Consider the following 26,649-nt stretch of genomic DNA (forward strand, 5'->3'; position numbering starts at 1 on the left):
TACGGGTTTAAGAGCATATTTAAACCCATACCTTTCAACACCTCATTTATCACCACACTTAACTTGAAACAAGGATTTTAGTTCCATAGATTTCAATGGGATGTCAGCCTACGCTAAACCTCAGGCACGCTGAAATCCCCCCTCCCACTGGCGACCTTGCGGCAAGGAATATCTAGTGCTCCAGGCTTGAGGATGGGGGAACCCTGGGAGGCTCAGCCTGTCAAATTAACACAGAAAACATAATGAAAGAGGAGGGTTTATTTCATGTTGTCCACTGGAAGGCCTGGAAACACACTGCAGCCATGCTTTAGTTAAACCATTTTGGGAAGGCACCAGCATACGCTGCTCCCTCTAACTACTGTCTCCATTTGCTCTCTGCCAGCAACACCTTCCTCGCTGTGTAACCAGCATCCCTAATGCGAGAAGAAAACACCATGAGTTTTGACACCTACCCTTTTTCTAACCATCATATCCACAGCAAGCTGCCTGGTGCCATCAGCTTTCATTTCATCTCATTTTATTCCAGCAAAGCATTGCAACAGCCCCTGAAATAACAGTGTCTGCTCTCAACACTGAGCTGGGGATTCCACCCCTGAGCCCTCACTGCACCACATGGAAAACTCTTGTGCTATAATGCTGAGTCAGTAGCCACTGTGTTGCAATTCAGTGCTGCAAATTGCCTCCAAAATCATCCTGAAAGAGACAAAATTGCCTCCAGTATTATCAGAACATCTGGAATGTCAGAGAAGGGAAACAATTCACAAGCAAAATATAGTAAAAAAGCTGAGGAAGTAAAAGAAACAAGCATTTTGCTGGTATAAATGTGGCAGGACCTTCTTCTCTATCCAATAAGAGATTTTCTCCCCCAGCAGCATGCTCAAGCTAGCCCTTGGTATGCAGCTGCTGGACCAGTGTGTCCAGATGGTTGGTGGAAGCTCAGACCTGAACTTCACGTCGAGCCAATTTCTGGGAAATTCAACCCAAAGAAATCCCCTTAACAGAACCCAGCAAATCACCCATCACTGATGCACACTGAGAGCTCCAAGGAAAGATGGTAGAACAGGGCAAAGCATATTTTAACCCTTATCTCACAACCAGCTCATCCTTCACACGGTCATCCCTATCAGACCACTCTTTCATTCTCTTTTACTTCACAAGCAAGCTCAACTCACAAGCACTGCAAATACTGGGCTACTTCTATTTCGGGGTTTTGAAACATGACTTAGAGAACATGACTCCTCCTGGTCTCGGTACCATGCAAGGATATACGCCAGCCACAAAAGAATGGTCTTTTCCACACTGATCTGTAGATAAATGCCCCAGTTTAGCACTGGGATAAATTAAGAGCCCATTTCAGAGGCTTCACAAGATGCTATTTTGGTGTCCAACTTCTTGCTCCTGCACATCTCATTCCCATCACCGCACCTCACCTGTCCATGGGTGAGACACAAACCTCTTTGCTTCCAAGAACCCAATTCTTAGGTATCTTCCTGCAATTCCAGAGCAGCCCCAGGCCTGACCCCACGTGTAGGGAAGCTGCCCTGGGTTGCCCAAACACATGCTCAGAAGTAGGGATGTAGCTGATAGGGTGCCAAAGCCTCATCTTATGGTCTAAACAAAGGCTTTTTCGCTGTTTATGATCCAAGTCTGTCAGGAAACGATTGAAGCTGATGCAAACCTGGTGGGATGGAGCCCAAGAGCTTGTTTGAAAACTGAGTCAGCTTAAAAGTCAGCCCAACTCACTTGTGGTGACAGAGGTTTAACCTCGCTGCCCTGACACAGCATATTGTCTTATACCAGAATCAAATGGCAGCAGCAATCGTTCCTGAAATAACACACAGGTATGAATCTCTAGCAAAGGCATCACCAGTGATGCCAAGGAAGGCCTGGTCCCTCCTAGCATCATAATGCACAAGCATGGGAATGTGCATTTGTTACTCCAGTTTCCAAGCTCTGGGAGGAAACCTCCAGAGCATCCCAGGGTTGGGGAGATGGGAGGGACCACACAGAGAGCTCAGCTTTCCCAGCTGCCAGGAACAGCCCTGTTTCACAGAGCTGGATATGCCCTTTCTCTTAGCACTACACTCACAGGCTAGCTGATACATGCTGGTAAGAAGCTGGTGATGAGCCCTCAGCTGAGCTCCCTACAGATCCATTAGCTGCACATCTGGAAACATCTGTGAAAGAAAAAGCAAAAGCTCTTGGTGCCATGATCCTGTACATGGGATAGCTCCTACATCAAGGGGGAGAGAAACCTGTGTCATATATGCAGCAAAACTGCTTTGAGCATCACTCAAATGGGGGGCAAAGCCTCTTTACAAGGAGCAAGACAGCTATAGGGCACCCTCTTTCCATTCATCTTAGCTGTTTAGCTGCCAAGCTTTGAGGAGAAGAAGAGACGTGCAAAGCACATTTATGCAGCACCCTGGATTGCAGCAAGACAGAGTAAGTCCAAGTGGTACAAACACCAGCTCAGAGAAGCAGTTTTGGGGCAATATCTTGGCTTCTACTCAACCAAATCTACTTCTCCTCCAAGTTGGCAGAGACCCAGTGCAATTCCCAGCCACCAGACATGATGCTGAGTGTGGGATGGAGGAGGGATGAAGGGAAAGCTGAGAGCAGAGGCTCTGCCCTGCAAAGGGCCCCTTTCCCTGTTGTTCCTCCTCCGTCTTTGCCTGCTGCCAGCCCTTTGGAGAAGGAGAGGGCTGCTCACTGCCAGGAGGATTCATGAGATTTTAATCCCTTAACAGATTCCAGCTGGGAGAGGGATTCATGGCATATGCCCCATCTGTGATCCACAACCCAACGGGACCTTGTTCAACTGGAAAACAAAGAGCAGCATAAGCTGAGCCCTGTCTGTCCCCAGGCACATGCTGGGGACCACCAGGCTGCTGATCCTGGCTCCAGCCCCAAAGGGAGAGCTCTGGATGAAGGGATGGAGCAACAGCGCTTGAAATGGGAATCAGTTAAACCCCAGGGATAAACAAGAGCAAGTAAAGGCAAGGAGCCAAGTTCACCCCCTGGTTTCTGCAGGGGGACCTGTTTTATCCTCTGTGATGGTCTCCCCTGCAGTGTAGGAGAGAAACTCTTCAGCATCTATCAGCACCCCATGATAGACCCTGTTGGTGAAGCATCACCCAGCATCTGCACACCACCTTTAACCACAAATGAATGATCCTTGGATGCGTTCCTCACTGCTCTGTGGTGGAGGGGGGGAGGTAATTAGAAGCAGAGGGATGACACCATGGGAAAGCAAACATGGGATGAACAGAACCATGTTTTTGATGGGGATAAATAACCATCACCGCCTGCCCTCCTGCCATCCCCACATGGTGATGCAAGGAGGTTAAGACTTGCATTCACAAACCAAAAGAAGCAGCCAGAGAGCTCGGGGAGGACACAACCCATATGAAAGTCTTGTGATAAAGATGTTATTGCAAATTAATTTGTTTTCATTAAGAAATTAATCACTTGCTCCTTCTCCAGCAGCAGGATCCCTGGTGCTGTGCAGAGCCCTGGGGTGTTGCACAGTGGCCAAGCATCCTGTAAAATAGGCCAACGTTAATGATTGGAGAGCCCTGATGGAGAATTCCTGCTGCAGCACAGCAGGGGATTGACCCAAATGAGAACAATTAGCCATTGTCTGGGGTGGGATGAAGCGACAGGTTTTATCTTGTGTTATTACACAGCCCCACATTTCTGTCACTCAGAATCAATCTCTGCAGGAAGTCCCATATTTGCCCTCTGAAATCATGATTTTGACTTAAAAATCTATTTACAACCCCCTCCTTTTCTGTTTCTTTTAATAACTTCTCAAACTTGCAGCATCTCTTTCCGGATGCTGCAGGATTTGTGGTCACTGCTCTGATGCACAATAAGCTCTGTCCATGCACAAACCATTGCAGCCGCAGGCCACTGCACTTATCCTGGAAGTACCATTCCCCACTTGGTGTGGAGACCCCTCAGCTGAGATGTTTGCTTTCCATACAGTTCAATGGATGATGATGCTTAAAACATCCAATTTCATACCCGGAAAACACTGAGAATCATAGATTTCTTTCCAAATCCCTCTCCTTGTTTAGTTTGGGTGATGAACTAAGACAATAGGATGATAGTTTGGACTATTGAGCAAAAAACAACAATTGAGAGGAAAAAAAGTCTATGTTCACAATGGTAAACAGAGTTATTACACAGTTAAAGACATAAAATAGTGAGAGGTGCTCTAGGAAGTCCTAGGGCAGACCATAGAATAGTTAGGGTTGGAAAGCACCTTAAGATCATCTAGTTCCAAACCTCCTGAGCAAACCCCCAGTAACCCATGCTGATGGAGGGACAGACTTAGACAACAAAAGGAAGAGGAAATGTTATCTCAGCACTGTGAAATGCCCCCATGCACAAAGGTTTCCTGCATCAGGAGATCTCTAACACATGCCAAAGCTAATGGGCCACAGGGAATTCCAGATACCTCCTAGGAAGGTGGCAGGAGAAGGCACAGGGACACATCTCAGGCAATCACTCAGTGAAAGCCACATCCATCATCCACCAGCACAGAGCAGCCAACTCCCTCCACAACCCAGGTCAACACTGCAGCTGGGATAAAGCTCTGTCCCCCCCAAACCTGCAGCAGCTCCTACAGCCCCAAAATGCCTTTCCCCACCCGCTGGCACCAGAACATCATCCTGCTCCCCGGCGTTTAATAGGAACCGAACTTAGGACGCCTTCCCTTTGATGCAGTCACGCGGAGCTGAAGTCATCTAATGGCTTTCTGGTTTTCCTTTTTACTTTCCTTTCTTCTTTCTTTCTCCCCTCCCTCCCCCTTGCTTTCAAAGCACGGGGCTAAACTGCAGCCTATTGTTGCATGCAGACATCTGTGCTGCAGCCAGCCCCAGCAAGTCGCTGCCAGACTTTCCTTTTGAAGCCCTAATGGAGTTCTCTCCACTAATGGAGTTTTCTGCAGCAAACGGTCCTCCTCCTGTGAGATGAGGAGTTGAGGAGGTACGAAAGGCTTTAAATCCACTGTTCTCCTCTCACTGAAGGCCAAAATAACAGCAACACGCAGCCAGCAGTGAGTGCTAAGGTTGGTGTGAGATGGTCCCACTGCAGGAGGTTCAGTGGTTGCTCCTATCTACAACCCCATCCAGGTACACAGGTACACACCAGCAACAAACCCCTTTTGCTGGTTCATCATTGAGTTCCTTGGGCAAGGCATGAAAATACACATGGAAAAATCCCTGTTGTGCTATAGGGAAGAGCTCTCCAGGGAGAGCTTAAAGTACCATCATAAGGATATAGCAATTCCCTCTCCCTCACTTCAGACCCCAGCGTGTGGGGAATGAGTCATGAGGTGGATGATGCCCAAAGGCAAGCAGATATGGGCATGGCAGATGTAAGCGATGTATCTTGTCTACACAGAGGAAAACAAAATCCAAACAATGTGACAATATGGCTTTAAATGGGTCTGTTCGATCACTCAAAACCCTCATGCAGAAATTCCTCTGAAAGTAAATCAAGGCCATTTTAATTCAAATTCGAGGAGAAATGGAACAAATTTAATAAGGGCCATTTTAATAAGGATGAGGTCATTCCCAGCAGGGTCCACTATAACTGAGCTCATCCACTTGATCTTTCCTGACTTTCCCCAGGTACGCAGCCACGTGGCCAAACACCACCCGTGCCTCATCCTGCTCAAGGTTAGGGCCGAGCACTCGCTGGCAGCAGAGACTCTGCAGTGGCTTCTGTAATGGGAGGATGTGCCCCAGAATTAACTCACATTATGAAATGGCCAAGAAAAGACCAGCTGGTCCTGGAAGAGGATGAAGGTCTCTCATATGAGAAGCAGCATTTGGCTTCTTACAGGAAAAATGCATTTCTTTGGCATGGGAAATGCAGAGTTGGGCTTGGTGACGCCTCTCTCAGCACAGCTCCAGGAGTGAGCTCCCCGCAATGTCCTTCCCAAGCTCTGCTTACGTCCCCTCTCCAGCCATCCATGTAGCAGCAGGAGGCTTGAAAAGGCAACAAAACCAAACCAGCTCCTGATTTCCCACTGCGCAAGGGCACTTGGTGGTGGAGGTGAGTCTATGGAGTGCGGGACTCAGGTCATGGACTTGGGAACAGCCAGTAAGACCCTTGCAGAGCTGTCAAATTACCATGTAGAGCTGCCTCCCTTTCTTGGAGGGTCTTTGCCAGAATAGTGTCTCCACCTTGGATAAAGCTTCTCATTCTGCAGGGTTGTATTTTACAGTGAGCGCTGTGGGTTCACAGGAACTCAACAGACAGACAAAGACCAGCATCAAATAAGGGTCTATATCTTATTTCAAATCACCTATTGGAGGGATGTTTTCATATAAAACTATCTCAAATATTAGGAAGTGGTTTATGGGAAATTCTACTCAGAGTATGGTAAAAGACACACAGAAATAGAAATGTACATAGAAATTGCACAGGAACAATGCAAACCAACCAAACAGCTCCAGATGCTGTTTGGATAAGGGATGTTCGTATGGAAATCCTACTCCATTCCCTATAGTTTGCCAGGATATAGGCTTTACCATTAACAATTCTCTCTTAAAGAAAGGTAGAGGTAAAAGCAACTGTCTAAAGTAGCATAAATAAAACACAAAGAGAGGAGGAGAAAGACCAGTCTTCTATCAAGCAATAAATCATACTTTGATAAAAGCCTACCAGAAAGCAAAACTTCCCACCCAGCAACAACCCTTTTGTACAGAAAGGAGCATTTTGGAGACCTTGCAAGAACCGAGAAGAGGAAAACTCATCCCATTACCTGGCAAACCCCAAACCCACCAACCAAACCACCCAGTGCAATTCCAAACCCCGCACCCAAGCCTGCAGTGATCAGGCCAGGTATGCAGAGACAGGAATGACAGCCCCAGCTACAGCCCAACATGCCCCCAAACTGAAAGCGCTTTTACATAAGGCTAATTGTAGGTTGTGACCACGATTAGCTGCAAGCCCCAGGCTGAGAGCATGTAACTTCACCAGCACTTCTGGTCTTCACCACCTTATTGGAGAAGCCTGACACACTAGCAGGAGCAGTGGCTGAAGGTGTCCCTCAGCAGATGGCAGGTATTCGGTGCCAGGGCTCACAGCATCAGCTCTGGCACCAAGCATGGTATAATTAACATTTTGTGGAGTCCTGGTTGACAGCAGCATAAAACTCAATGAGGGAGAAAGCCTGCAACTTGTGCAAAGTGTAAGTTGGCCTCAACCTGGGGATGTCTGGGCAGGAGGTATCCACAGGGATAATAACCAGGATCTCCAGCTCAGGGTAACTGCCTGACCCATTGCTCCTCACCATGCTGACTGCAGCCAGTCTCCAGAAGGTCCCATTAACTCCTTGGTCCAAAAGGAGCAACTGGTTTTTATCAAATTAACACAATACTCAACCCCTGAGCATGGCACATGCATTAACTTCATGGCTCAAACCCCCCCACATCTTCTTCTTCCAGGCCGATCTATCAATGGTACAAACCCTCTTCCCAACATGGCCTAAACCACAAAGGCACAACACTGCCACATCTAGCCATCACATGCTGGTTGCAGAGATGGGAGTCGATGCTGACCTCCCTAAGGTGAACGAGCAGTGGACTGAGCACCAGTAAGGTTAATTCTTTTGCTCTCAGTAAAGGGTTTGCTCCTGTTCAACTCTTAATAAAACCAGCCAGACCAAACCAGCCCTGGACAACACAAAGCCAAACCTGGGAAACCCATGGCTGAGGACATCTACATTGCGCACCCCAACACAGTACTGAGTGCTCACCTCCAGCGATCACAGACAACCAAGGACCCCAGCAATGAAACCCTGCCTTGAACTAGCCCAAATGAGGAGCTGGTGAAGCTGCAGCAGGAGCAGAACACTGAGAAAGGAAATTTGTAGAAACAAAGAAAACAAATGGAAACCAATTCTGCAGCTCAACCCCGCTATAAGCCACGCTCAGCATCCGCTTTGACGAGAGGCCAAAGTGCGATGCATTAGATTCAGTGTTGACACACCGAAATGAAAAGCAATGTACAATAGGGCTTATCAAGAGAGCCAGAAGCACGAGATGAATGGGATCGCAGCCACTCAGGAAGTTATTCAAAAGGATCCTGCAGTAATATTACACTTGGACTTCAGAGAAGCAATTAAAGGTGGCAATAAAATGCGAGGTGATAGATGGCCTTGAGGGGAACGTGTAAGATAAAGGGAAATTGCAAAGAAAGAATAGAAAAATCTTTTGTGAGGGCTATTGGAGGGTACCCAGAGCACCAAAGCACAAAATGAGCAGCAGTCAAAACATCATAGGGAACCTGCATGCTGCTTTGCACCCATTAGCTGCATCACCCCACGCTGTGATGCCTAATACCACTGATTGCAGCCTCAGCTGAGATGTGCACAGTAAAAGTGTGACTTCGGAGGAGGCTTTTGAGCATCAACGCGTGCTCCTGACATACACAGCAAGATCCTCAGCCAAATACATTGGACCCACTCAGTGCTGTAAACAAAGACACTAAGGGTAAGGCTATTTAGATGCCACTGTTCATTTTTTGAAGGGTCACTGGACCATCCTTTTAATGACAAATGCATCTGTGTCCTTCTGATAGACGCAGGGAGTTATCACAAAGCGAAGCAAGCAGCTCCAGAAGAGCCATTCATTACCCTGGAAATGGTTAATCATTATAGCTGCTGTGGAACAGCAGAGACAGGAAAACACCCAAAGTGCTGCACTGACTGAACTGCAAATGGGAAGAGAGGTTGGAGGTGACAAGCTCTAACATCTGCTGAAGTCAATGTATTCAGTGGATGATGGCACTTGCCTTCCTCCTACACACACGGACAGGGAGGATTGATTTTAGAGTCTTGGGATGCAGAACCTCTGGGCAGCTCCTCCCCAGAGAGGTTCAGCCACTTTCCATCACTCACTGCCATGGTCCAAGAGCAGTCAGCATCATCCCTCACCTACAGACCTGATGTCTGTACTTACCCGCGTGCCTCAGGCTCTCAGCCCCTGCTCGGGGTGATGCACACAGGATGGACATGCATGCTGCAGGTGCATGATGGAAAGTGATGGGTGCACAGAGCTTTATGTGGTGTCTGTGATACCTTCCACCATCCTGCCTGGAGCAAATGTGGCTTTTCGTTCAGAACCTGCCTCAGCCACTCTCTGCAGGAACCAGCATTTCCCAGGGGGCATCCCATTTGAAACCACAGGTCGGAGCCCAGCACCTGCCTTTGCTGCTAAATGCAGGAACCACTCGCTGTTCTTTGTACCCTTCTCCCCCCCAGGGTTAAACCAGAAGCAGATTTGATTATTTATGTCCCAAATGTAGGACATCACGTAGAGATTTTCCCAGCCCTATGGAGCCTGTCTCAGCTGCACTGCACCAGATCCCACGGGAAGCAAACCCCAGTCCGGCCCGTTCTTGCTGTTGGAGGAGACCAGGAGTGTCCCTGGGATACCACTGCAAATATTTATGTCATTCCATGGGGGCTCTCAGCCCATGGGAGTCTCATGACATGCACAAGAGCCTGGGAAGGGGCGGCAGTGACCCCCAGCCACCACTCCCTGTTGCTCCCTGCTGCAGGCGGGCACAGAAATGTGAATCCCAAGACAAGGGCATAACCCCCAGAGCAACACTGCCTTCAGCTCGTTAAGCACTGCGGGGCCCTTGTAGGCACCAGGAGAACTGGGAATTTTCTTTATCCTAAAGAAAAAGAAAGATAAGGTCACAGAAAGGAAGCAGCAGCTCATAGGGGTGGCTGTGCTCCAGCCAAGCTCCCCAGCAACAGCTCCGGGATGAAGTGAGGCTTGAGGGAGAGGGGTCACTGCATCAGGAGCTTCAAGCAGATGTGAAGCTACAAACAGAGCAAGAACTGTACTGGGGGTTTGCTGGAAAAATGGACGGGAAGGAGAAAAGGGAAAGTGACAGAGAAATCAGGAGGATTAGTAAATTATGTAGTGATTGTAAAACTCTTTGAAGGTGGAAAGGGTGGGATAAAGCTCTTCCCAAAGTCCCCAAATACCTCAAACTGTGAGATAATTCCTTGCTGGACTTTGGGCAGAAATCACAGTCCCTGCCATCTATCAATCAGTGATCAGGGCTGAAAAATGGGTGTACCAGTTGCTTGCAGAGAGCAGCTGAGACTGGATCATGGTATCTATTAGACCCTGTTTAACCCATCCTGACAAATGAAGAGTGGGACTTTTCTGCCTGAACCAAGTCAGATGTGGCCGTAATCTGTGGCTGGGCAATTACTCAGCCATCAATCCATAGAGTGGAAACCCCTGCTTATTAAAACCCTCAAACTCTCCTTATGAAACCATTCATTTCTGCAAATTCATCTTGCCAGCAGACCATTTGCTTGCTTAGTATTCACATACTGTGAGTTAGGTTGGAAATAGGTATTAAAATACCCATCCAAGTGCCCAAGTCCCCTGGTTCTCCCTTCCAGCCCTGTTGCAGGAGAGGTCCCCACTACACACTCTTCAGTGCTCAAGGTAAATAACTAATGCTCCCACCAGGAGGCAGGAATCAATACACTTCCTTCCTTTGCAGTAAATTATGTTCTGATTAAAAGCTAAATGAGCTGAACTCAAACGTCAATTACCATCAGAAAACATCAATAAAAGAAGTTGTTACTGTTTAATGAGGTACCTCTTTTTTCACTCATCATTTCCCTCAGGAGCACTTATTGGAGAGGCTGCAGGTGAAGTGTGTGGCAGGATGGACAGTGCTGGATGCTCAGCTCATGTGATGGGGATGTGAACCTGCCTTTGCACTGGTATTTCTGTGCAATGACACACAACAGACAACTATTTCTTATACTGACTTGAAGGCCTAATGAATGGGCAGGTAAGATCTGGCTTCACCATGGGAGATGGTATAGATGGGCAAGTGTGAAGTGAGGAAAGAATAATTTGCCAGTAATGGTACCATCGCAACCCATCTAAACCTCACTGGTATTACCTTTTAGGCTTAACATTTTAAAACCCTGCAAAGCGCAATTTCCCCCTGTTTCCAAAGCACTCTGCTCAGCTTTAGATCACACAGGGACTTTAGAGAACATCTCTCTCTTTGTAAAGAAAAGATGAGCAGAAGGCATGACACATTAAGGTAGGAAAGAACCAGAGTTGTCATTAGTGGGGTCTGAGCTTTGCAGCCTGTTTCATACTGCAGGATAATGTATTGCAGATGTCTTAAATAGCCATCAAGAGTTATCTTCACACTTGGAGCAAGACCAGCAAAAAAAAGCCATTAATACAGAATACAGCATTGACTTACTTGATACAGAATTGACTTAGTTGAATCCCCATCATCCGCTTTGCTTTTATATCAGGTATTTGAGGTTTTAGAGGGTTCTCATTCATAAATCAGCTTCCTTTTATGCTGTTTCTTACAACAAAGAACAAATGATACTTAGTGCTTTCATAGCACTTTGCATCCGGAACCTGAGAGCTTTGCAAGATGTGTGAGATGCATTTTCCTTGTACATCTAATAGCAAAAGGGAAAGGTTAAGAAACTTGTTGAGGCTGACAAGCTCACCCAACAGACCGTGCCTGAGTGTCCCTCAATGTGCCATCACTTCATACCTATCATTTCAGCTGTAAAAATGAGCATGATGTCAGAAACTTGGAATGATAATGTGAATTCAAGATCAAATAACAACACGTGTGGTTGAGGAGATGGATTATGTGCTTGGTTTGGAGATAGAGGCACTGAGCTGTTGGTCACAGTGTCCTGATTATATTCACCCTGTATAAACTGAGTTTATTAATCCAGTTTTAAGCACATGTCACAGCACACAGGGTAGTAAGTAAGAGGGGAAAATTGCTCATTTTAGCCTCAATGCACCTCCATCAGAAATAACACATCTTAAAAATGCAGAGCATTAAAAAATCCATCATCATCTGTAAGAAATCCTCAGACCACAGGGCTGAAGAAAAGGTTGAAGATAGATTATTTCATCCAGGTCACAGTAACCACTTTTTCTTTCCCTACTTTCTTGTTTTCATGGGTGTGATAATTCATGTAATCGAACCCATACTGCAAACCTGATCAATTTAGAGCTCATGCAGGAGAAGACATCTGAGCCAGGCACGTCGCTAAACAGCTATTTCTCAAATGACACAGAAGCAAACAAGAAAATAGATCTCCATTCTACCCAGAGCTATATCCATTTTACTTCCAGTCCCACTATATCACTGCTCCAGCTATACCAACTGCACAGAAGAGTTTTTAATGCCTTTCCTAACACATTGCTGTCACCATTTATCTTGAAACACTACCAATTTTGGTGGGGAAGCCGAGGACAACATTACCTGAGATGTTTGCCCATATCTAGCACCCCCTTTGCAAATGGGATCCCATCTTTCACCCATCTTTTTAGTGGAGCTACACCCTATGAGGTGCAGGCACCAACAGAAGAATGGACAGGGAAAGCTGGTCTTTGGGACAGGGTTTTGCTAAGCTGCTTTGCCAGCCCTTTCATTGGCTACTCACCACCAGAAAAGCCCTCCTCCACGGACAGCAGCAGGATGGGGACCAGCAAAGCCAAAACCTCGCTTTGTGTTTACCCTGAGCAGCCTTCAGGCGATGGAGGCACTTCCATAGAACATCCCCAGGACAGTAAGAGCTGGTGCAATCAAACACCCTGGGGTCACAAGGGAAAAAAGCCACCTTTGCTGAAGGCTTCACTTTCTCCTCTTCCCTGGCTCTGGCTCAGCACTTATCATGAGTTCAACAAGTCCTCAAACCAGAGGAAAACCTGACTCACTCCCTATCATAGTCATCAGTCATCCATACATGTGGCTTTGGTCTGTGGAAAAAGAACCCAGTTTAATTTTCCAGTGGTTTATGGCCAGATATTCCTGCTGGCAAAGAGAGCTGTGAATTTTTTACGGGGGCCCTTTGCTCCTTACGCGTTTTTGTTTTCAGCTCCTTTGCCTGGAACGACTCCCACTGGAAACCTGAGCGGCTGCAGCAAGGATACGGGGCATCAGGGCAGCTCTATCCCACGCCACATGGCTTTGCTACAGCCTTTTGTACCCTTTCCCCATTCACCGGACAGACAGACATCACCCTGGGGACCAAGAGCACCGCCATAACCAACTGCTGTGCCTGGAGCTGAGCTGCTTTCCAAGGAGCCCCATGGCGCCTTTCCGCATGGCACAGGTTGGAGAGAGGCAGGATGATAAAACACTGCCCAGGGTTACGGCCATGGGGAAGAAAACACTTGTTCAAATGTCCCTGATCCTGTGCAAACACCCCCTTGGACTGATGTTGGAAAACTTGCTGCACAGTCTGAGTTTCCTGAAGAGCAAAACTGCCTCTTCTAAGGTGGACTTGGTAGTCCTGGGGTAATGGTTGGACTTGATGATCCTAAAGGTCTTTTTCAACTGAGTTGATTCTGTGATTCTACAATAAACCTCAAAGGTTTATAATACTTGCACAAGGCCATAAGTACCAAGTGCATCTATGGCCACCACTCAACACAAAGTTCACATGCAATGGCAGCATTTACTCAACCTGAAAGCTTCCCCACCAGACAGCAACCCAGCAAGCCCCAGACCAGAGCTGGGTGGCTGCTCTCTTACAGCTCCATTGGCATTTCTGGAGATGCCACGTGGTGATGCCATAGGCTCACCACAGCCCCCTGAGGAAGGGGTACTCGAGACGTGGGTTTGGTTGAGCTGCATTGTATGTTTGTAAGTAAGGATGGGACCAAATCCAAACCCTGACTTCCAAGTGATCTGGAAAAGAGTTTTCACTTGGCTCCTTTAGCCAAAGTCACCTGAACACAAGCTCTGGGATCTCAGCAGGGTCTGGAGAGACACGATCCAACCTTTACACAACATACCCTGAAAGCTCACCGAGACAATTCCCACTCATTCAAAGCACTCCAGGCTCCTCCAGCACAAGTTACAGCTTTTGCCTTGCTGCTGGTTTGAATTTACTCACTGGAATAAGCACCCCCTGAGCTGTGAGAGCCCAGGCCAGCTTTTTTCTGGCCATACAGACCAGGATGTGTTTACCCAGAGCTCGGAAAAACAATTCAACTTTATTTTAGCTCAGAGGAGAGACCAAGGGGTCACCTTTAAGCTGAGGGTGGTAAAAATAGAGACTAAATGGAAAAAGCACGTACAGAGAGTCAGGGAAGTGTTCTCTCCTGAAGGGAGGAGGAAAGCAAGACCCCATAACCCCGAGCAGACACATATTTCATAAAGCAGGTTAAGAGGGACCAGGGTCAGCCCATTCTGTCCCACCTCCATATGGATGTGGGCAAGTTCACAGCTGCCTCCACCTACATATCTGTGTATATTCATGCCATGGGATGCAGCAGCATACCTTCAGCAGGCAGAACAGAGCAGAGGGCTGAAGGCAGGCTGAGAAAGCTGGGGCTGTTCAGCCTGGAGAAGGGAGGCTGCATGGAGACCTCAGAGCAGCTTCTAGTATCTGAAGGTGGCTACAAGCATGCTGGGGAGGGACTCTTCATTAGGGACTATAGCGATAGGACAAGGCGGAGTGGGTTTAAACTTAAACAGGGGAGATTCAGGTTGGATATAATGAAGAAGTTCTTTACTGTGAGGGTGGTGAGGCACTGGAACAGGCTGACCAAGGGAGATGTGAATGCTCTATTCCTGGAAGTGCTCAAGGCCAGGTTGGACAGGACTTGGAGCAACCTGGTCTAGTGGAAGGTGTCCCTGCCCATGGCAGGGGGTTGGAACTGGATGAGCTTTAAGCTCCCTTCCAACCCAAACCATTCTGTGATCCTATGATTCAGTATTAGGAGTTTGCATCTCCATGCTTACACTGGCACAAGCTCCTTCACAGTGTTTAGTGCCAAAAGAAACGTGTGGGGAGACATGCAAAAGCAGGTACCGGGCAGCGGGGCAGCTCGCTGCTGCATGAGCAGCCTCAGGTTGTTTTTATGAGGAGCTCAGATCATACACTTGGCCAGAGCTCACCATTAGCCTCCCAGGGCAAAACGTGGAGAAGAAACCAGCTTAGTCACAACACTGTGGAAAGGGGTAACCTCAGCGCGGGAATGGGGCCTCTGCCTGGACATGTGCCCGTGAAAATAGGTTTCTCCAGTTTCCCCATGAGGGAGGAGAGAGGAAAGTATCTTACTCTCCATAAGAAAAGGGATAGGGAGGGGATATGAGTATCCTTGCACAGGTTTAGCTATGCGCACTGTGTCTGTATCCTGAGCTCATGTTGTAGGACATGGGACATCCAGCCTTGGTCTGGAGATGGTGATTTGGTATCCCCAAGCCATGTCTGCACACTACTGCACTCATTCCACCCTTCCCAACACAGTGTAGAGAGTTTTATGAAGCACTTCCAGAGCCTGTTCCACACCATAGCCCAGGCTGACACACCCCGAGCATCGCCGTGGCTTTTCCTCAGCAAAATTAAGAGAAAAGCAAATTCCCTCATTTCTAAATACTGTTGGAGGCTATTATTAAGGAAAACATCTACAAGAAGCTGCAGTGAATAACACTATCCCTTCATTCACTCTTACAGGAAACGAAAGTGCCATTATTAGCAGTAAGTACAGCAGAGCGATGCCTGCAGGTCCCAGCTCGGACCCCTGCTCCATCATGCCAGGCACATCACACCTATGGATGGTCCCTTCCCAAGAAAAGCTAAAAAATGCCATGTGCAAATCAAAAGGAGGCATGAGACGGGTAAAAGCCTTGCAGTTCAGCAGCAGAGACCAGAACAGATGAGTGAGCTCTGAGTTTGTCCTCTCCAGGAGGGAAAACAAACATCACACAAGGGCAAGGAACCGACTGTTATTCTTGTGAGGCAGAAAGTGTACCTGATGGGTCACAGTCTTTAACACAGTAACACACGTGGCAGAAAGCAGAAATAATGTGCAAAACAAGGTGCTAAAACCCACAGTACTAACTTGGTCATGCTGGAAAGCCTGATGTGGCGCAATCAAACACAATCTCCAAGTAGGTCCTCTTGGTCCAAAGACACACACGCACAGCAGTAACTATGAGGCTTTTCCCCAGGCCCTCAGGGAGAAGCCCCATGCTCCCGAGTGGTTTCCCAAGCCAGCACAGCTATGGAGGTGGGATGAGACCATGGTACTCACCGGTTTGGGGCAGTGGATGTATCTAGCGAGGCTGATGATCAAGTCATGAGTGATTGGATCCACCAGGTTTCGAAAACTGGCATATCGATAGAGGACATCATCCAGAGAGGTTGACTCCATTCCTAAATCCTATGGAAAACAGGGGAGAGGAGCAATATTAGATGTGCTACAAAAGCCAGTGCTAGTGTGGAGCATAAAATTAGCCCACACTGGTGGTTCCTATGAAGAAGTCAAGTAAAAGGTGATCCCCACCACCACCCAACCCAAGGAAAGGACACATGAGCATGTCATCCTGGGGAAAGCTGCACTCCTGTGCTTTATCTGCTCTGCAAAGAGGTATTAGGGCTGCAGGAGGAACACTCTCATGCCTCTCACAAGCCATAAATCCACCAAGCGAATAGCATTCTTGCAAGAAGGTAATATCAAAGATGACCCCGGAGAACATGACAGCTTGATCAGCATAAATAGAATTGGGGAATAAACATAGCATAGATGTGCTCTGGGTCTGCTGTGCATAGGGAGGAAAGAATGAGCCTGAAATTGCAGCAATGGAAACAGGAGGATAAACTAGGGGGGGATTTGGGAAGAGCAAAGTGCTGGACTAGATTGCCTGGGGAAGTGGTGGAAGCTCTGCTGTTGGAGACTGGACAAGGATGTGACAGGAACAGTTCAGATCGAGCTGATCCTGTCCTAGGAATAGATCAGACCTCCTGAGGCCCACTCCAAGACTATTGCCAACTATTTGCAATCCTTAGAGAGTCAGGGAGACTGCTTTCTGCAGGAGATGCCCAAAGGAAACTCCATCTCTTTCAGGGAGAAAAACACCTCTCCTAACAGCAGTGTGGATGTTACCTCCTCAGTCTGGTAGAGCTCAACATTTGGATTAAGCAAACATCAACTGAGAGCTGGATTTGGCACACGGTCATACAGCATCACTAGCAAACACCATGTGAAGGAGCCAGTTTTGGGTCTTGGTAGAAGTAATCCTCCACATGCAGCTCTCGACACACTGGGATCTTTGAGGATCAAACCAAGCTTAAGCATCTTGCCACTTCTCTTTAAGCATCTCAAAACTCCGACAATATTCTCTTAAGCTAAAATTAAAACACAGAGCCAACAGATCAGGGAATTTCTCCTCCTCCCTCCTGGGAGAACTTACATTTTTCACATGAAGCATTCCCTCCTTCCTCCTGGCACGCATCCTTCTTTGCACAGATGTCTTTCTCAGCTGCTCCCTAATCTCTCTGCCACACCAGCATTGTCTCTTTTCTACCACATGTAATATTTTCAAGCCACTCAAGGCTGAAACTTGTCCGAGGCCAAGTGATGAGCTCATCTGCAGTTTAATAACTTCACACCAGTTCATGCTGTCAGCAGCAAATCACCAATCACTGCCTTTGGAGTAAACGCCCAGCATCTGGCTCCAGTCACTTGGGGTTTTTCAGCACGTTCCCTTTTCCTAGGGGAGCTTTACCTGGACAACAAGGGCCATTTGCAAATAGGAAGGGTATAAGGGTTTAAAATGATGGTATTTATGAGCCACGGCTTTCTTGGTGTAGGCTGGAGAGGTGTTTTTCTGTTGTGCACCCAAACCCCTGCAGCATGCTGAGAGGACATTTCAGAGCAGCACATTCAACAGCACATCTATCCCCGTGAAGAAGCCTAATGCCCAATTCAAGAGGATTTGGCATTAATGGCACAAAATAAGCAGAGAAGGGAATGCAGAAGTGACTGAAAGCAACCCAAAGGCTGCGAGTGGATCAAAAAACTGTCAACATTAGGCAGCTCCCTTCAACTTGAGCTGATCCTGTCTTACCACACTGTGCCCCTCACTGAGCACATCAGCTAAAGCCTTGCTTTGCCAGGTAGGATTAAGGAGTAGGAAGAGTTCATCACTTTGGGGCTGAGCAAGAAGAGTCTTGCTCAATTCCTTTTGCTGCGCATCCTCTCTGCCGTCACCCGTGACCTTCCCGCAATCTGTGTGATTTGTTTCCAGCTTTAAGAGGCTGAGAGAAAGCCAAACCACTCGGAAGTCCTTGGGGATGGCTTACCCACTGGAAGCAAAGCTTCTTTTACAGCAGTTCATTACCTTGAGAGTTACAAGCATCAACTGTGATTTGAACCATTAATATACTCTAAGTATGGTCATTTCTCCTACCACCAACTAGTTGCCTTCAGCCTCCACAAGAAGAGGCTTCTGCAAATGTAGCAATGCAATGCTATTTGCTTAAAAAAAACCTAAACAAAACACAGATGCAAAAAAACCCCAAACAACAAAAAAAGTGAAGGAATTAGAAGTTTAAATCAAAGCATTCCAGCAGTAAAATGTAATTCCTCCCACCACGGCAGCCAGCAAAAGAAACTTCCCAGCCACAGCCATGAAAGGCATAAGAGAACACCAAGGCAGGTGAGAGCCCAGGTATGGTCAAGTCCTGCTTCCCTGCAAAGCTGATGCTGTGCTAGATGCTCTCTTCAACCTGGGTCCCTTCTGCAAACAACACAGAAATAGCCCTTCCACCCCAAAACCAGCCTAAACTAAGAGCTCAGCATTGACTTCCCCAAGCCAACACTATCCATGCAATGCCTTTCTCCCAGTGAGGAAGGAAAAAAAGAAAATCAATGCAAGCAAGGCATTTGGGAGCTGAACCCCCAGCTTATCCTTCCTTAGGGCCAGGTAAAACAACCTGTTATTCTCCTGCTGCTGCCTGTTCAATTGCAGCACAACAACAGTTAACAGTTGAGCAACCAGCTCTTGAAGCTCCAAGTTGCGTTTCCATGAGATGCAGCATGGTGTAATACTCCCCTAAGCCACAAGGAGCCATAAACAGCAGAAGTCAAGCCCATTTTCACTTATTAAACTATTTATTGCTGCAAATTGAATTGCAATTAGAGGTAAATCCAGCAGGTCCACGTGAGAAGTCATACGAGGAAGCAGGTTATGCTGTTGCTGCTTTCATTAACACGGAGCGAAGGCAGTTACAGCTGCCCAAATGAGGTTACTGTGTAAAATGCCACCCCGAGCTCCTGCAATCATGACTGCCCATAAATATCCTGATAGCTGCTATTTTGGCCAGCACCTCCTCCAAACCTGCTTCTTATCTCTACTAATAGCCAGGGCAGTATAATGCATTTCCAAGCAGAGAGGTTGGTATAATAAACCATGAAGGAAGAGAAACATTAATACTGTTTGCAATCAATCATCTGCAGCAACTTATCTGGGAAAAATGATTTCATGAGGTGAGCATTAGCAACGTGGTGAGTAAGGTCAGATCAGGGGGCCAGGCATGTGAGATGTGACTCAAGCACAGTGTGGGTTGCTCAAAGGCTACGGGGTTGTTTTTCTTGATGGAGGACACGTTTAGCTGCTCAATCCCCCAGGCCTTGTGAAGCCTGCCCTTGAAAACAAGCAGACAAAGTATTTCTTGCCTTTGATCCTTAGGACGTTCGACTCCATCACAAATCCTCTGACGTCTGGTTGACTTGTGAGGTTAATAAGCCACCGTAAAACTTAGTATTTATGGATTTCCTAGCTGCAATTGGATTCTATGGTTCTCTAGCTGGCCACAGCATTTAGAAGCAGCCTTCCTGTTTTGCACATGATAAGCATTTGCTTCACAGCTAACAAATTTGGTGTTGCTTTACTTTCCTATAAGACTAAGCAATGTGGATGTGCATTGCTGGAAAGATTATCTGCCTCGTGCACTTGCAGCCCAGCTGCTCTGGTCAGCTGTGTACACCCCCTATAAACCAGCCATTTATACATCGCAATCAAGAGTTTTATCGTACTACAAACAGCTTAATTCCTACCTGGGTATCCTAAGGAAACAAGGCTGAAATAGTCACACAGTCCATCCATCTCCTCCTCCTCCTCTTCCCCTTTCTAACACAGGAACCAATTTCATGGGTTGAGAGAGGAGTAAAGCATCTGAAAGTTATGAATCTAATGACGTTCCAACAGGTTTTGTGTAAAAACAGACATCAACAATGCAAAGATACCCAAGTTTGCACCCTTGGAGAGGGCAGGCAGCACTTTGCAGCCATGCATAGCTCGGCTGTGATGGGGCAGCCGGTCGTTGGACCAATACATCTGGATGGAGCACCACAGAAGGCACCCTGGGAACCTCCAAACAAACCAACAATTGCTACTGCAAATTCCCATGTCTAATCCTCTAGCCTGGCACAAAGCTGCAGTTTAAATATGTGGGATATTTTCTGTTTAACAGAGTTAATACTGGTTTGGAACCAACGATCGCTCATTCAAGCCTGAAGTGAGGGTGTAGTTAGAGAAGATCCAATGTTTCAGGAAAGAAATAAACATTTCCCTGGCAGATTGACTCAAATAATAAATGGTGGCAGCTTGGGCCCCCTCCAGGAGGCTGGAATTATAGAAAGTTGGAGAGACAGATTAATGGGCAGAGATATGATGCCACCATCCAGATAATAAACAACTGTGACTAAGAGATTCGCAGTAGAATGCACTGTGTTAGTTTTAAACTGGAAGGCAAATGCAACTGCCCAACTGGAGTTTGGCCAGACCACAGCTAACAGGCTTCTTTAGGAAAGTGCCTGTGGATATGTAATGAGAATAGACTCAGCTACCCATCCCATCTTGATTCACAGAGCCAGTGGGATCCCAGTATGGAAGAAGCTTGGAAACACTATCTGAGGAAAGTGACTCCATGATTTGAACAGCTCAAACAATTTAGATCCATCACTGCCCTTAATACAAGCTCACAAAGTATTATTCACACATCCCTTCTAAACCAGCAGGACCTGCCTGTATCTTGCTCTCCCATCCAAGCCAGGCTATGCACCAGCCCTAGCTTTGACTGCACTGTTCTGATGGCTGTGAGGTCCTAACTGCATCCCTTCACCTCATCACCCCACATGCAAAGTATACTTCTTTTCCCTTGCAGAAGTCTGAGGTCTCTGTTGGAAAATATACCTACAGGACAGGATACATCTCATCTCCTGTCAGGTAAGGATCCAGACTTGTCATCTAAGCTCAGTCTACTGTCAACTCATACGAAGACCATGATTCATCCTATTCTAAGCCAGCTGGGCTGAGTCAGTCTCTGGCTGTGGCTGTCTCTATCAGTTATCTGCCAAGAAAAGCCCTTCTAATTAGTTTATCCTAGACATTTCATGTTTAGGCAACTGGAGCAGGAAAATCCCACTCGTACCATCCTCACCTTTGTTTTCCAGCACAGCAAGCGCAGAGCTCTGCATGGCTTTTGTACCCTCTCTTCCAGCCAAAGAACAGCACCATCTGTTTTGCAGCTGATCACCCATTAATACTAGTCACATTTTGAAGTTCTGTTTTAGGCCCCCACTGTTTTGTTGGAGGTAATCGGGAGCTCAAACAACTTTTGTCCTCGGAAGGTGACAGGAGATGACGTATGGGCATTGAATACCTTTAATTGTGCATGCAGATATTATACTGTGTTGTGTTCACAGGCACTAAATACACACATCTTTATATCAAGTATTTATGGGAACAAAGGGAAAAAAGGCAGAACCAAGATCCTTGCAGGAAAGAGGAAAAGATTTCCAAGTAGAAGACAACAGTGTCAGATGAGGAAGAATTACTCTTCTTCATAATTTCCACTGCCTGTTGGAGGCCGCCCCGCTGTCTGGGCACAGAGTCAGTGAGTGATTCCCAATACAAAACCTGCATTCACAAACACCTTCCCCTGTTTGAAATTACAGCCGAGTCTCCACACACACTACGATTGATGAGAGTCCTTAGAGCAACACCGAGTCTACAAGCGCTTTGTGCAACCTGCTCCTTATCCCCCACCTGCATGCAGTGCATTTCATTAACAGCAATGAGCCAAACACCCTTGCTTTACACATCCCTGCAAACATCTCTGCTACGGGATGTGCTAAGAAGAGACTCCAGCAGTCGTGACATGTGGTACACCCTGCATGGCAGCAGATGGATGGACAGGAGGACAGAAGGTCTGCAGCCACCATCAGGGTTACCTAGCTGGGACCTAAAGGAGCACACTGGGAAAAGCCGGATTTTCCTAGAGCTGAGGTTTGACTGATGTGATGGACAACCAAGATAAGCCTGCAGGAAAGCCAACCTCCCCTGGCCCTGCACTGGGAACCCCCTTTTCTAATGGAAGAAATGAGAGCATGGGAGTCCTCACTTCTCTCCTCTTCCCACCTCCAATCCAGCCCTCACTTCACAGATTAACACGACACGGCGCTAGCTGCCTGGCTCTGGCATTAATCCTGTTGGACCAGCCTCTGGTTAGTGGGAAAGCAGGATTTATTGTCCTGGCCCACTTGAGCCCCAGCTCCTGTTTCCAGCAGCTGCCACCATGAGAGATTTCAGGAGGAGGTCAGCGCAGGTCTCCTGATGTACAAGGGTGCAATCCTGCCCTCTCTGAGCACAATGTGATCAGCTGTTCCCAGGTGATCCCAATACAGAAGGAATAGCAAATCACTGTTGAATAGTCACATTTGCTTTTCTATCCATTCAAAATGCTGCTTTCTGAAGGTGTCCCCTCCTCTCCTCAGCCAGGATTGCTGTTACAACCTAATTGTGGAAAAAGAAACTTGATAATTTCAGGGATCAATCAGATCTGTGTTAGCAGTGCTTCCAAAACCACCGAGATGGGGATTACCTCCTCCTATCTGATACAGGGGTTTTGTTTTGATGTCCAGCTCTGCCAAGCAGCGAGCACACAGCCAGCCATGTGAGCCACTGGGAAACACTCCTGCATCATCCACAAGCACTGAAATTCCCAGGCACATCATGCTGATCGTGCATGTAATGATGTTACCGTATCACCAGGAAACCTCCTGGACACCCCCCCCCACCTCCACTGCTCCAAAGAAATCAATCCATTCCTGCACATACAAGAAGAGCCTGCAATCCAATAACTGCTATCTAAAACCTGGTTTCACTTCCAAGCTCTGGGCTAATTATTATTGCATTAGCTATGGAGGGATGTATTGTTACTGCCCAGTGAATGCTAAGCAAGCTCTACTTCAAAGGGACTGAATTTCGGTGGTGGGAGACTACGCAAATGCTTTGACAATTGCTTTGGGATCCTTCAAAGCAGATGGATGCTAGAATAAAACTTGAGATCTTATTGATACAAGTGTTAGTAAAAATAAGCACCAGTGATCCCTCCATACAGCTCTTTTCCAGAGTAGGTTATTCAAGGGAAGTAATTTAAGACATCTTTGAAAGACAGAAATATTCAATTAACTCATTAAACCAGCTGCCATTGAATGATGTGAATGTTACAGAAAGATCATTTCAATGAACAAACTGCAGCTGACTCTAATAAAAACATGTCAAGTCTTTTTTTTTTTATGCCATTTTATACCACTTCAGAAGCCTGGATGAGAGGAGCACAGAGACAGAAGTGGGTTTGCATACATAGTGGCAATGGAAGAGCCAGATGCCGCAACATGCACCACTGTCACTACCTGAAGGACACCAAATATGCTCCAACACGCTGCTGTGCTCCTGGGCTGCCATCAGTACCTCTGGAAAGCAAACACAGGGCTGAATCTGAAGGTGAGATGTTTTGCCATAGCCAAAACCATGCCCCTGTAGGCAAGGCAATGAATATGCTCCTCTCCCATCTTAGCCTGAGCACCCGTCCTCTACATAGGCACCCATGAGTGCACCCCACAGGAGCATGTGCATGTCCTGCAACACACGCAGCACTGCTGTGGAGTTACTCTTTCCAGCTACTTTGCTGCACTTAACACAAGAATCTGGCTCTGTATTGCTGCAAGACATGTACTAGAGATTTTGCACTTTAAAACCTTAGAGGGAACAAGATACAGGTAGATTTTGGCTCAAAACAAGAGATGAAAAAGCAGGGTTGAACTTGACATTGAACTAAAATCTCCCTGCTCCTTTTCTGCATTAACACTTGTCCTGACTTAACCACAGCCTATTCCACACCAAGCATAAAGCTCTTGGTACCTTCTCAACAGATAAAAGAGGCTTCCAACAAAGGAGCAAACCAAAGAAATCCCACAGCTCTCAACTGATTTTCTTACTTAAGACAGAGCAACAGGAATGGAATAGAAATAAAGGTTTCCACAGCTTCTAACAGCTTGCCAAGGAGGCCAGCATCACACGAGTAATTAATATGGACAACATGAATTTCAATTCTTTCATTTGCAAATCCAGCATCACAGTTAATCTCAAGCACGGATAAAGTCCATTAATAAAGCAGATTCATGTAATGGGATTCAAAGCAATGGCAAATCAATACATAACACACTCGTATGCCAGAATAATCTATGCTTCGCATAATAATCACGGTAACTGTAATGCTGTATATTTATATGGAGACATGCTGAAGACCAGCCCAGGCCACCTAATGAGTTGTTGGGCTTGTTTTCCTGGTAGGGTACAACCAGGACTGGGGCTGAGCAGCCACAGCAGAAATACTCAGCAAGAAAATCAGATAAATGCGTGCACAAAGTGGTTGCAGCAGGGAGAAGAAATCAGGGAAGGATGCTGTTTGACACAGAGGGCTGGCACTTTCATCCATGAGATGGAAGCAAATCCAATGGATAACTGAGCAGCGCCCCCATATTCTGAAAGCCTGGTCTCCAGCCCTGGGACAGTGTGAGCTTATTGAACTAACCCTGATAACCACACTGCTTAGTCTCTCCAGGGTGAAATCAGTGAGGGAAGGGTAAGTATTTCTTATACCCCTGAGCAGCTGCAAGCAAGGGAATGTATTAGCCTACCACCATCGGGTGCCTCATGCTCAGCAGCTTTACAAGGTGGAAGGGGGGACAATTTCCCTTAAAATCCCCTCTCAAGCCCCTCTGGTCTCACCCTGGCTGCCTGGCAGAGGGTGCCTGCCCCTGGAGCTCATCAGACACTGGTGGGACCTTCCCTGTCCTTCAGATGCATTTACTGATACACACCGATCCCAACTCATCCCCTCTTTCCCTTAGCCACTGTCCTTCTTCTCATCTCTGATCCCTCAAAGCCAATGCGGGTTATGCAGAGAGTCTTCCCCTGAACAAACTGGAGAAACTGAGTCCAAGCAAGTTAAACCCACATCCCCAGACTCACATCTGCTGCCTTCTGCCTTTAACATCCGCATTTGCAAACACCTTTAGTTGCGAGGCCACGTTTCTGCTCTCCTCCTTCTCCTTTGGGATATCTTCTCTTATGCTTGCCAAGTCAGAAAACCACTTAAATACCTGATTAACTATAAGCACATGTTTAAGTCCCACTGAAGCCAAAGGGTTTTGATTAGCAGAGCACTTAATAGAGGTATTTGCTAAGCAAAAACTTCTTTCCTCAGCTGCCCTCTCCACCCCAGTCCCTTCATAGCAGCACAGGGTACAACCTGAGAAGTGATGGCCAGGACACAGTATAAACATCAGCTCGCCAGAGTGAAATGCAACTTCACTGCTCAGTGAAAGCTCATCTTGCACAGAATCAAGCAGTGAGATCCCATGAGATGCAGACAATTTGCAGGCTGGGCTGGGCTGGGAAGCTCTCTGCCCTACCAGAGCCAGTGTTTCCAGTAAGCGCTATTAAATCCTCCTCTTCATTTCACCACATATTACTGCAGAAAGGCTTGAGGGTGATAGTGGCTGCTGGCCTCTCTCCTCTGATCCCCAGGGGTTGGCTGGGATGTGACAGATTAACCTACACGTGGCCAGAGAGCCCCCGCACTTGGGCAAGAAGAGAAATTCATCCCAGGTTTCATTGAGGGTGCTGAAGAGACACAGAAAATAAACAGCCTTTCTGCTGGGCTCCATGCCTCTTGCCCCGTTTGTATGCTCTGGGTCCTCTACAAGAGGGAAGAGGTGCTCTCTGCACCCCCAAACCCACAGCAGCACCCCCAAGCCAGCCTGGGAGAAGCAAGCGCATCCCCTCCTGCTCGGACAGGCAGCAGTACCTGTTGTGCAGCAATAAGAGGTGTCAAAGGCCCTGTGCCCTGACTAAAAATGAGTCTATTGCTGCTTTGTTTGACACTCAGGGCCATTAAAGCTGCTCTTGTTGATACTTCATTTCCCAGCAAAGATGCCAGTAGCAAGTGCCAAATGAACTCAGGATATAAAACATACCTCTGTTTCTGCGAAGGAAATCCAGCATGTGATGGATTTGTGGCAGTGCAATGCCCAGCAGACAACAGCACGCTATAGCTGACACTTGTATGTGATGATAACCACATCTTATGTTCACTTTGCAGAAGACGGCTTCATGGAAATCCTGCTGCTTTCACTGCTGAGTCACGGCAGAGCTCCTGCGCTTCTTGCTGATGCAATGCAGGTTTTAGCACAGGCTTTTGTTTCTTGTAGCTCCCAATTTGATTAGGAGTTTCCTTCCACCAGTGGCTCCTACCCAACCTCCACTGTTGGGGTCCAAGATAAGGACCAAAAGGGCCACCACTGAGTGCCAGGAACAAGGCACGAGGAGGTTAGGAAAGTAGAGCCTTTGCACCATCAAAGAGTCACTGCTTGCATAGAACAGGCACTGCTGATTCAGCCTTTAGATACCCAGTCTGGAACCAGCCAAAGGGGGAGCTTCCACTGG

The 26,649-nt window shown here is 47.2% G+C and overlaps 1 protein-coding gene across 1 annotated transcript in view; it reads right to left on the reverse strand.

The window, feature by feature from the left end:
* LRRC75A (leucine rich repeat containing 75A) overlaps positions 1–26,649 on the reverse strand; it is a 66,552-nt gene that overhangs the window by 24,038 nt on the left and 15,865 nt on the right. The window contains exon 2 of the mRNA XM_030472799.1: positions 16,104–16,232. Coding sequence (XP_030328659.1) covers positions 16,104–16,232 — 129 coding nt within the window. The remainder of the gene's footprint in view (positions 1–16,103; positions 16,233–26,649) is intronic.

Source organism: Strigops habroptila (genome assembly GCF_004027225.2).
Source record: "Strigops habroptila isolate Jane chromosome 13 unlocalized genomic scaffold, bStrHab1.2.pri S16, whole genome shotgun sequence".
NCBI lineage: Eukaryota > Metazoa > Chordata > Aves > Psittaciformes > Psittacidae > Strigops > Strigops habroptila.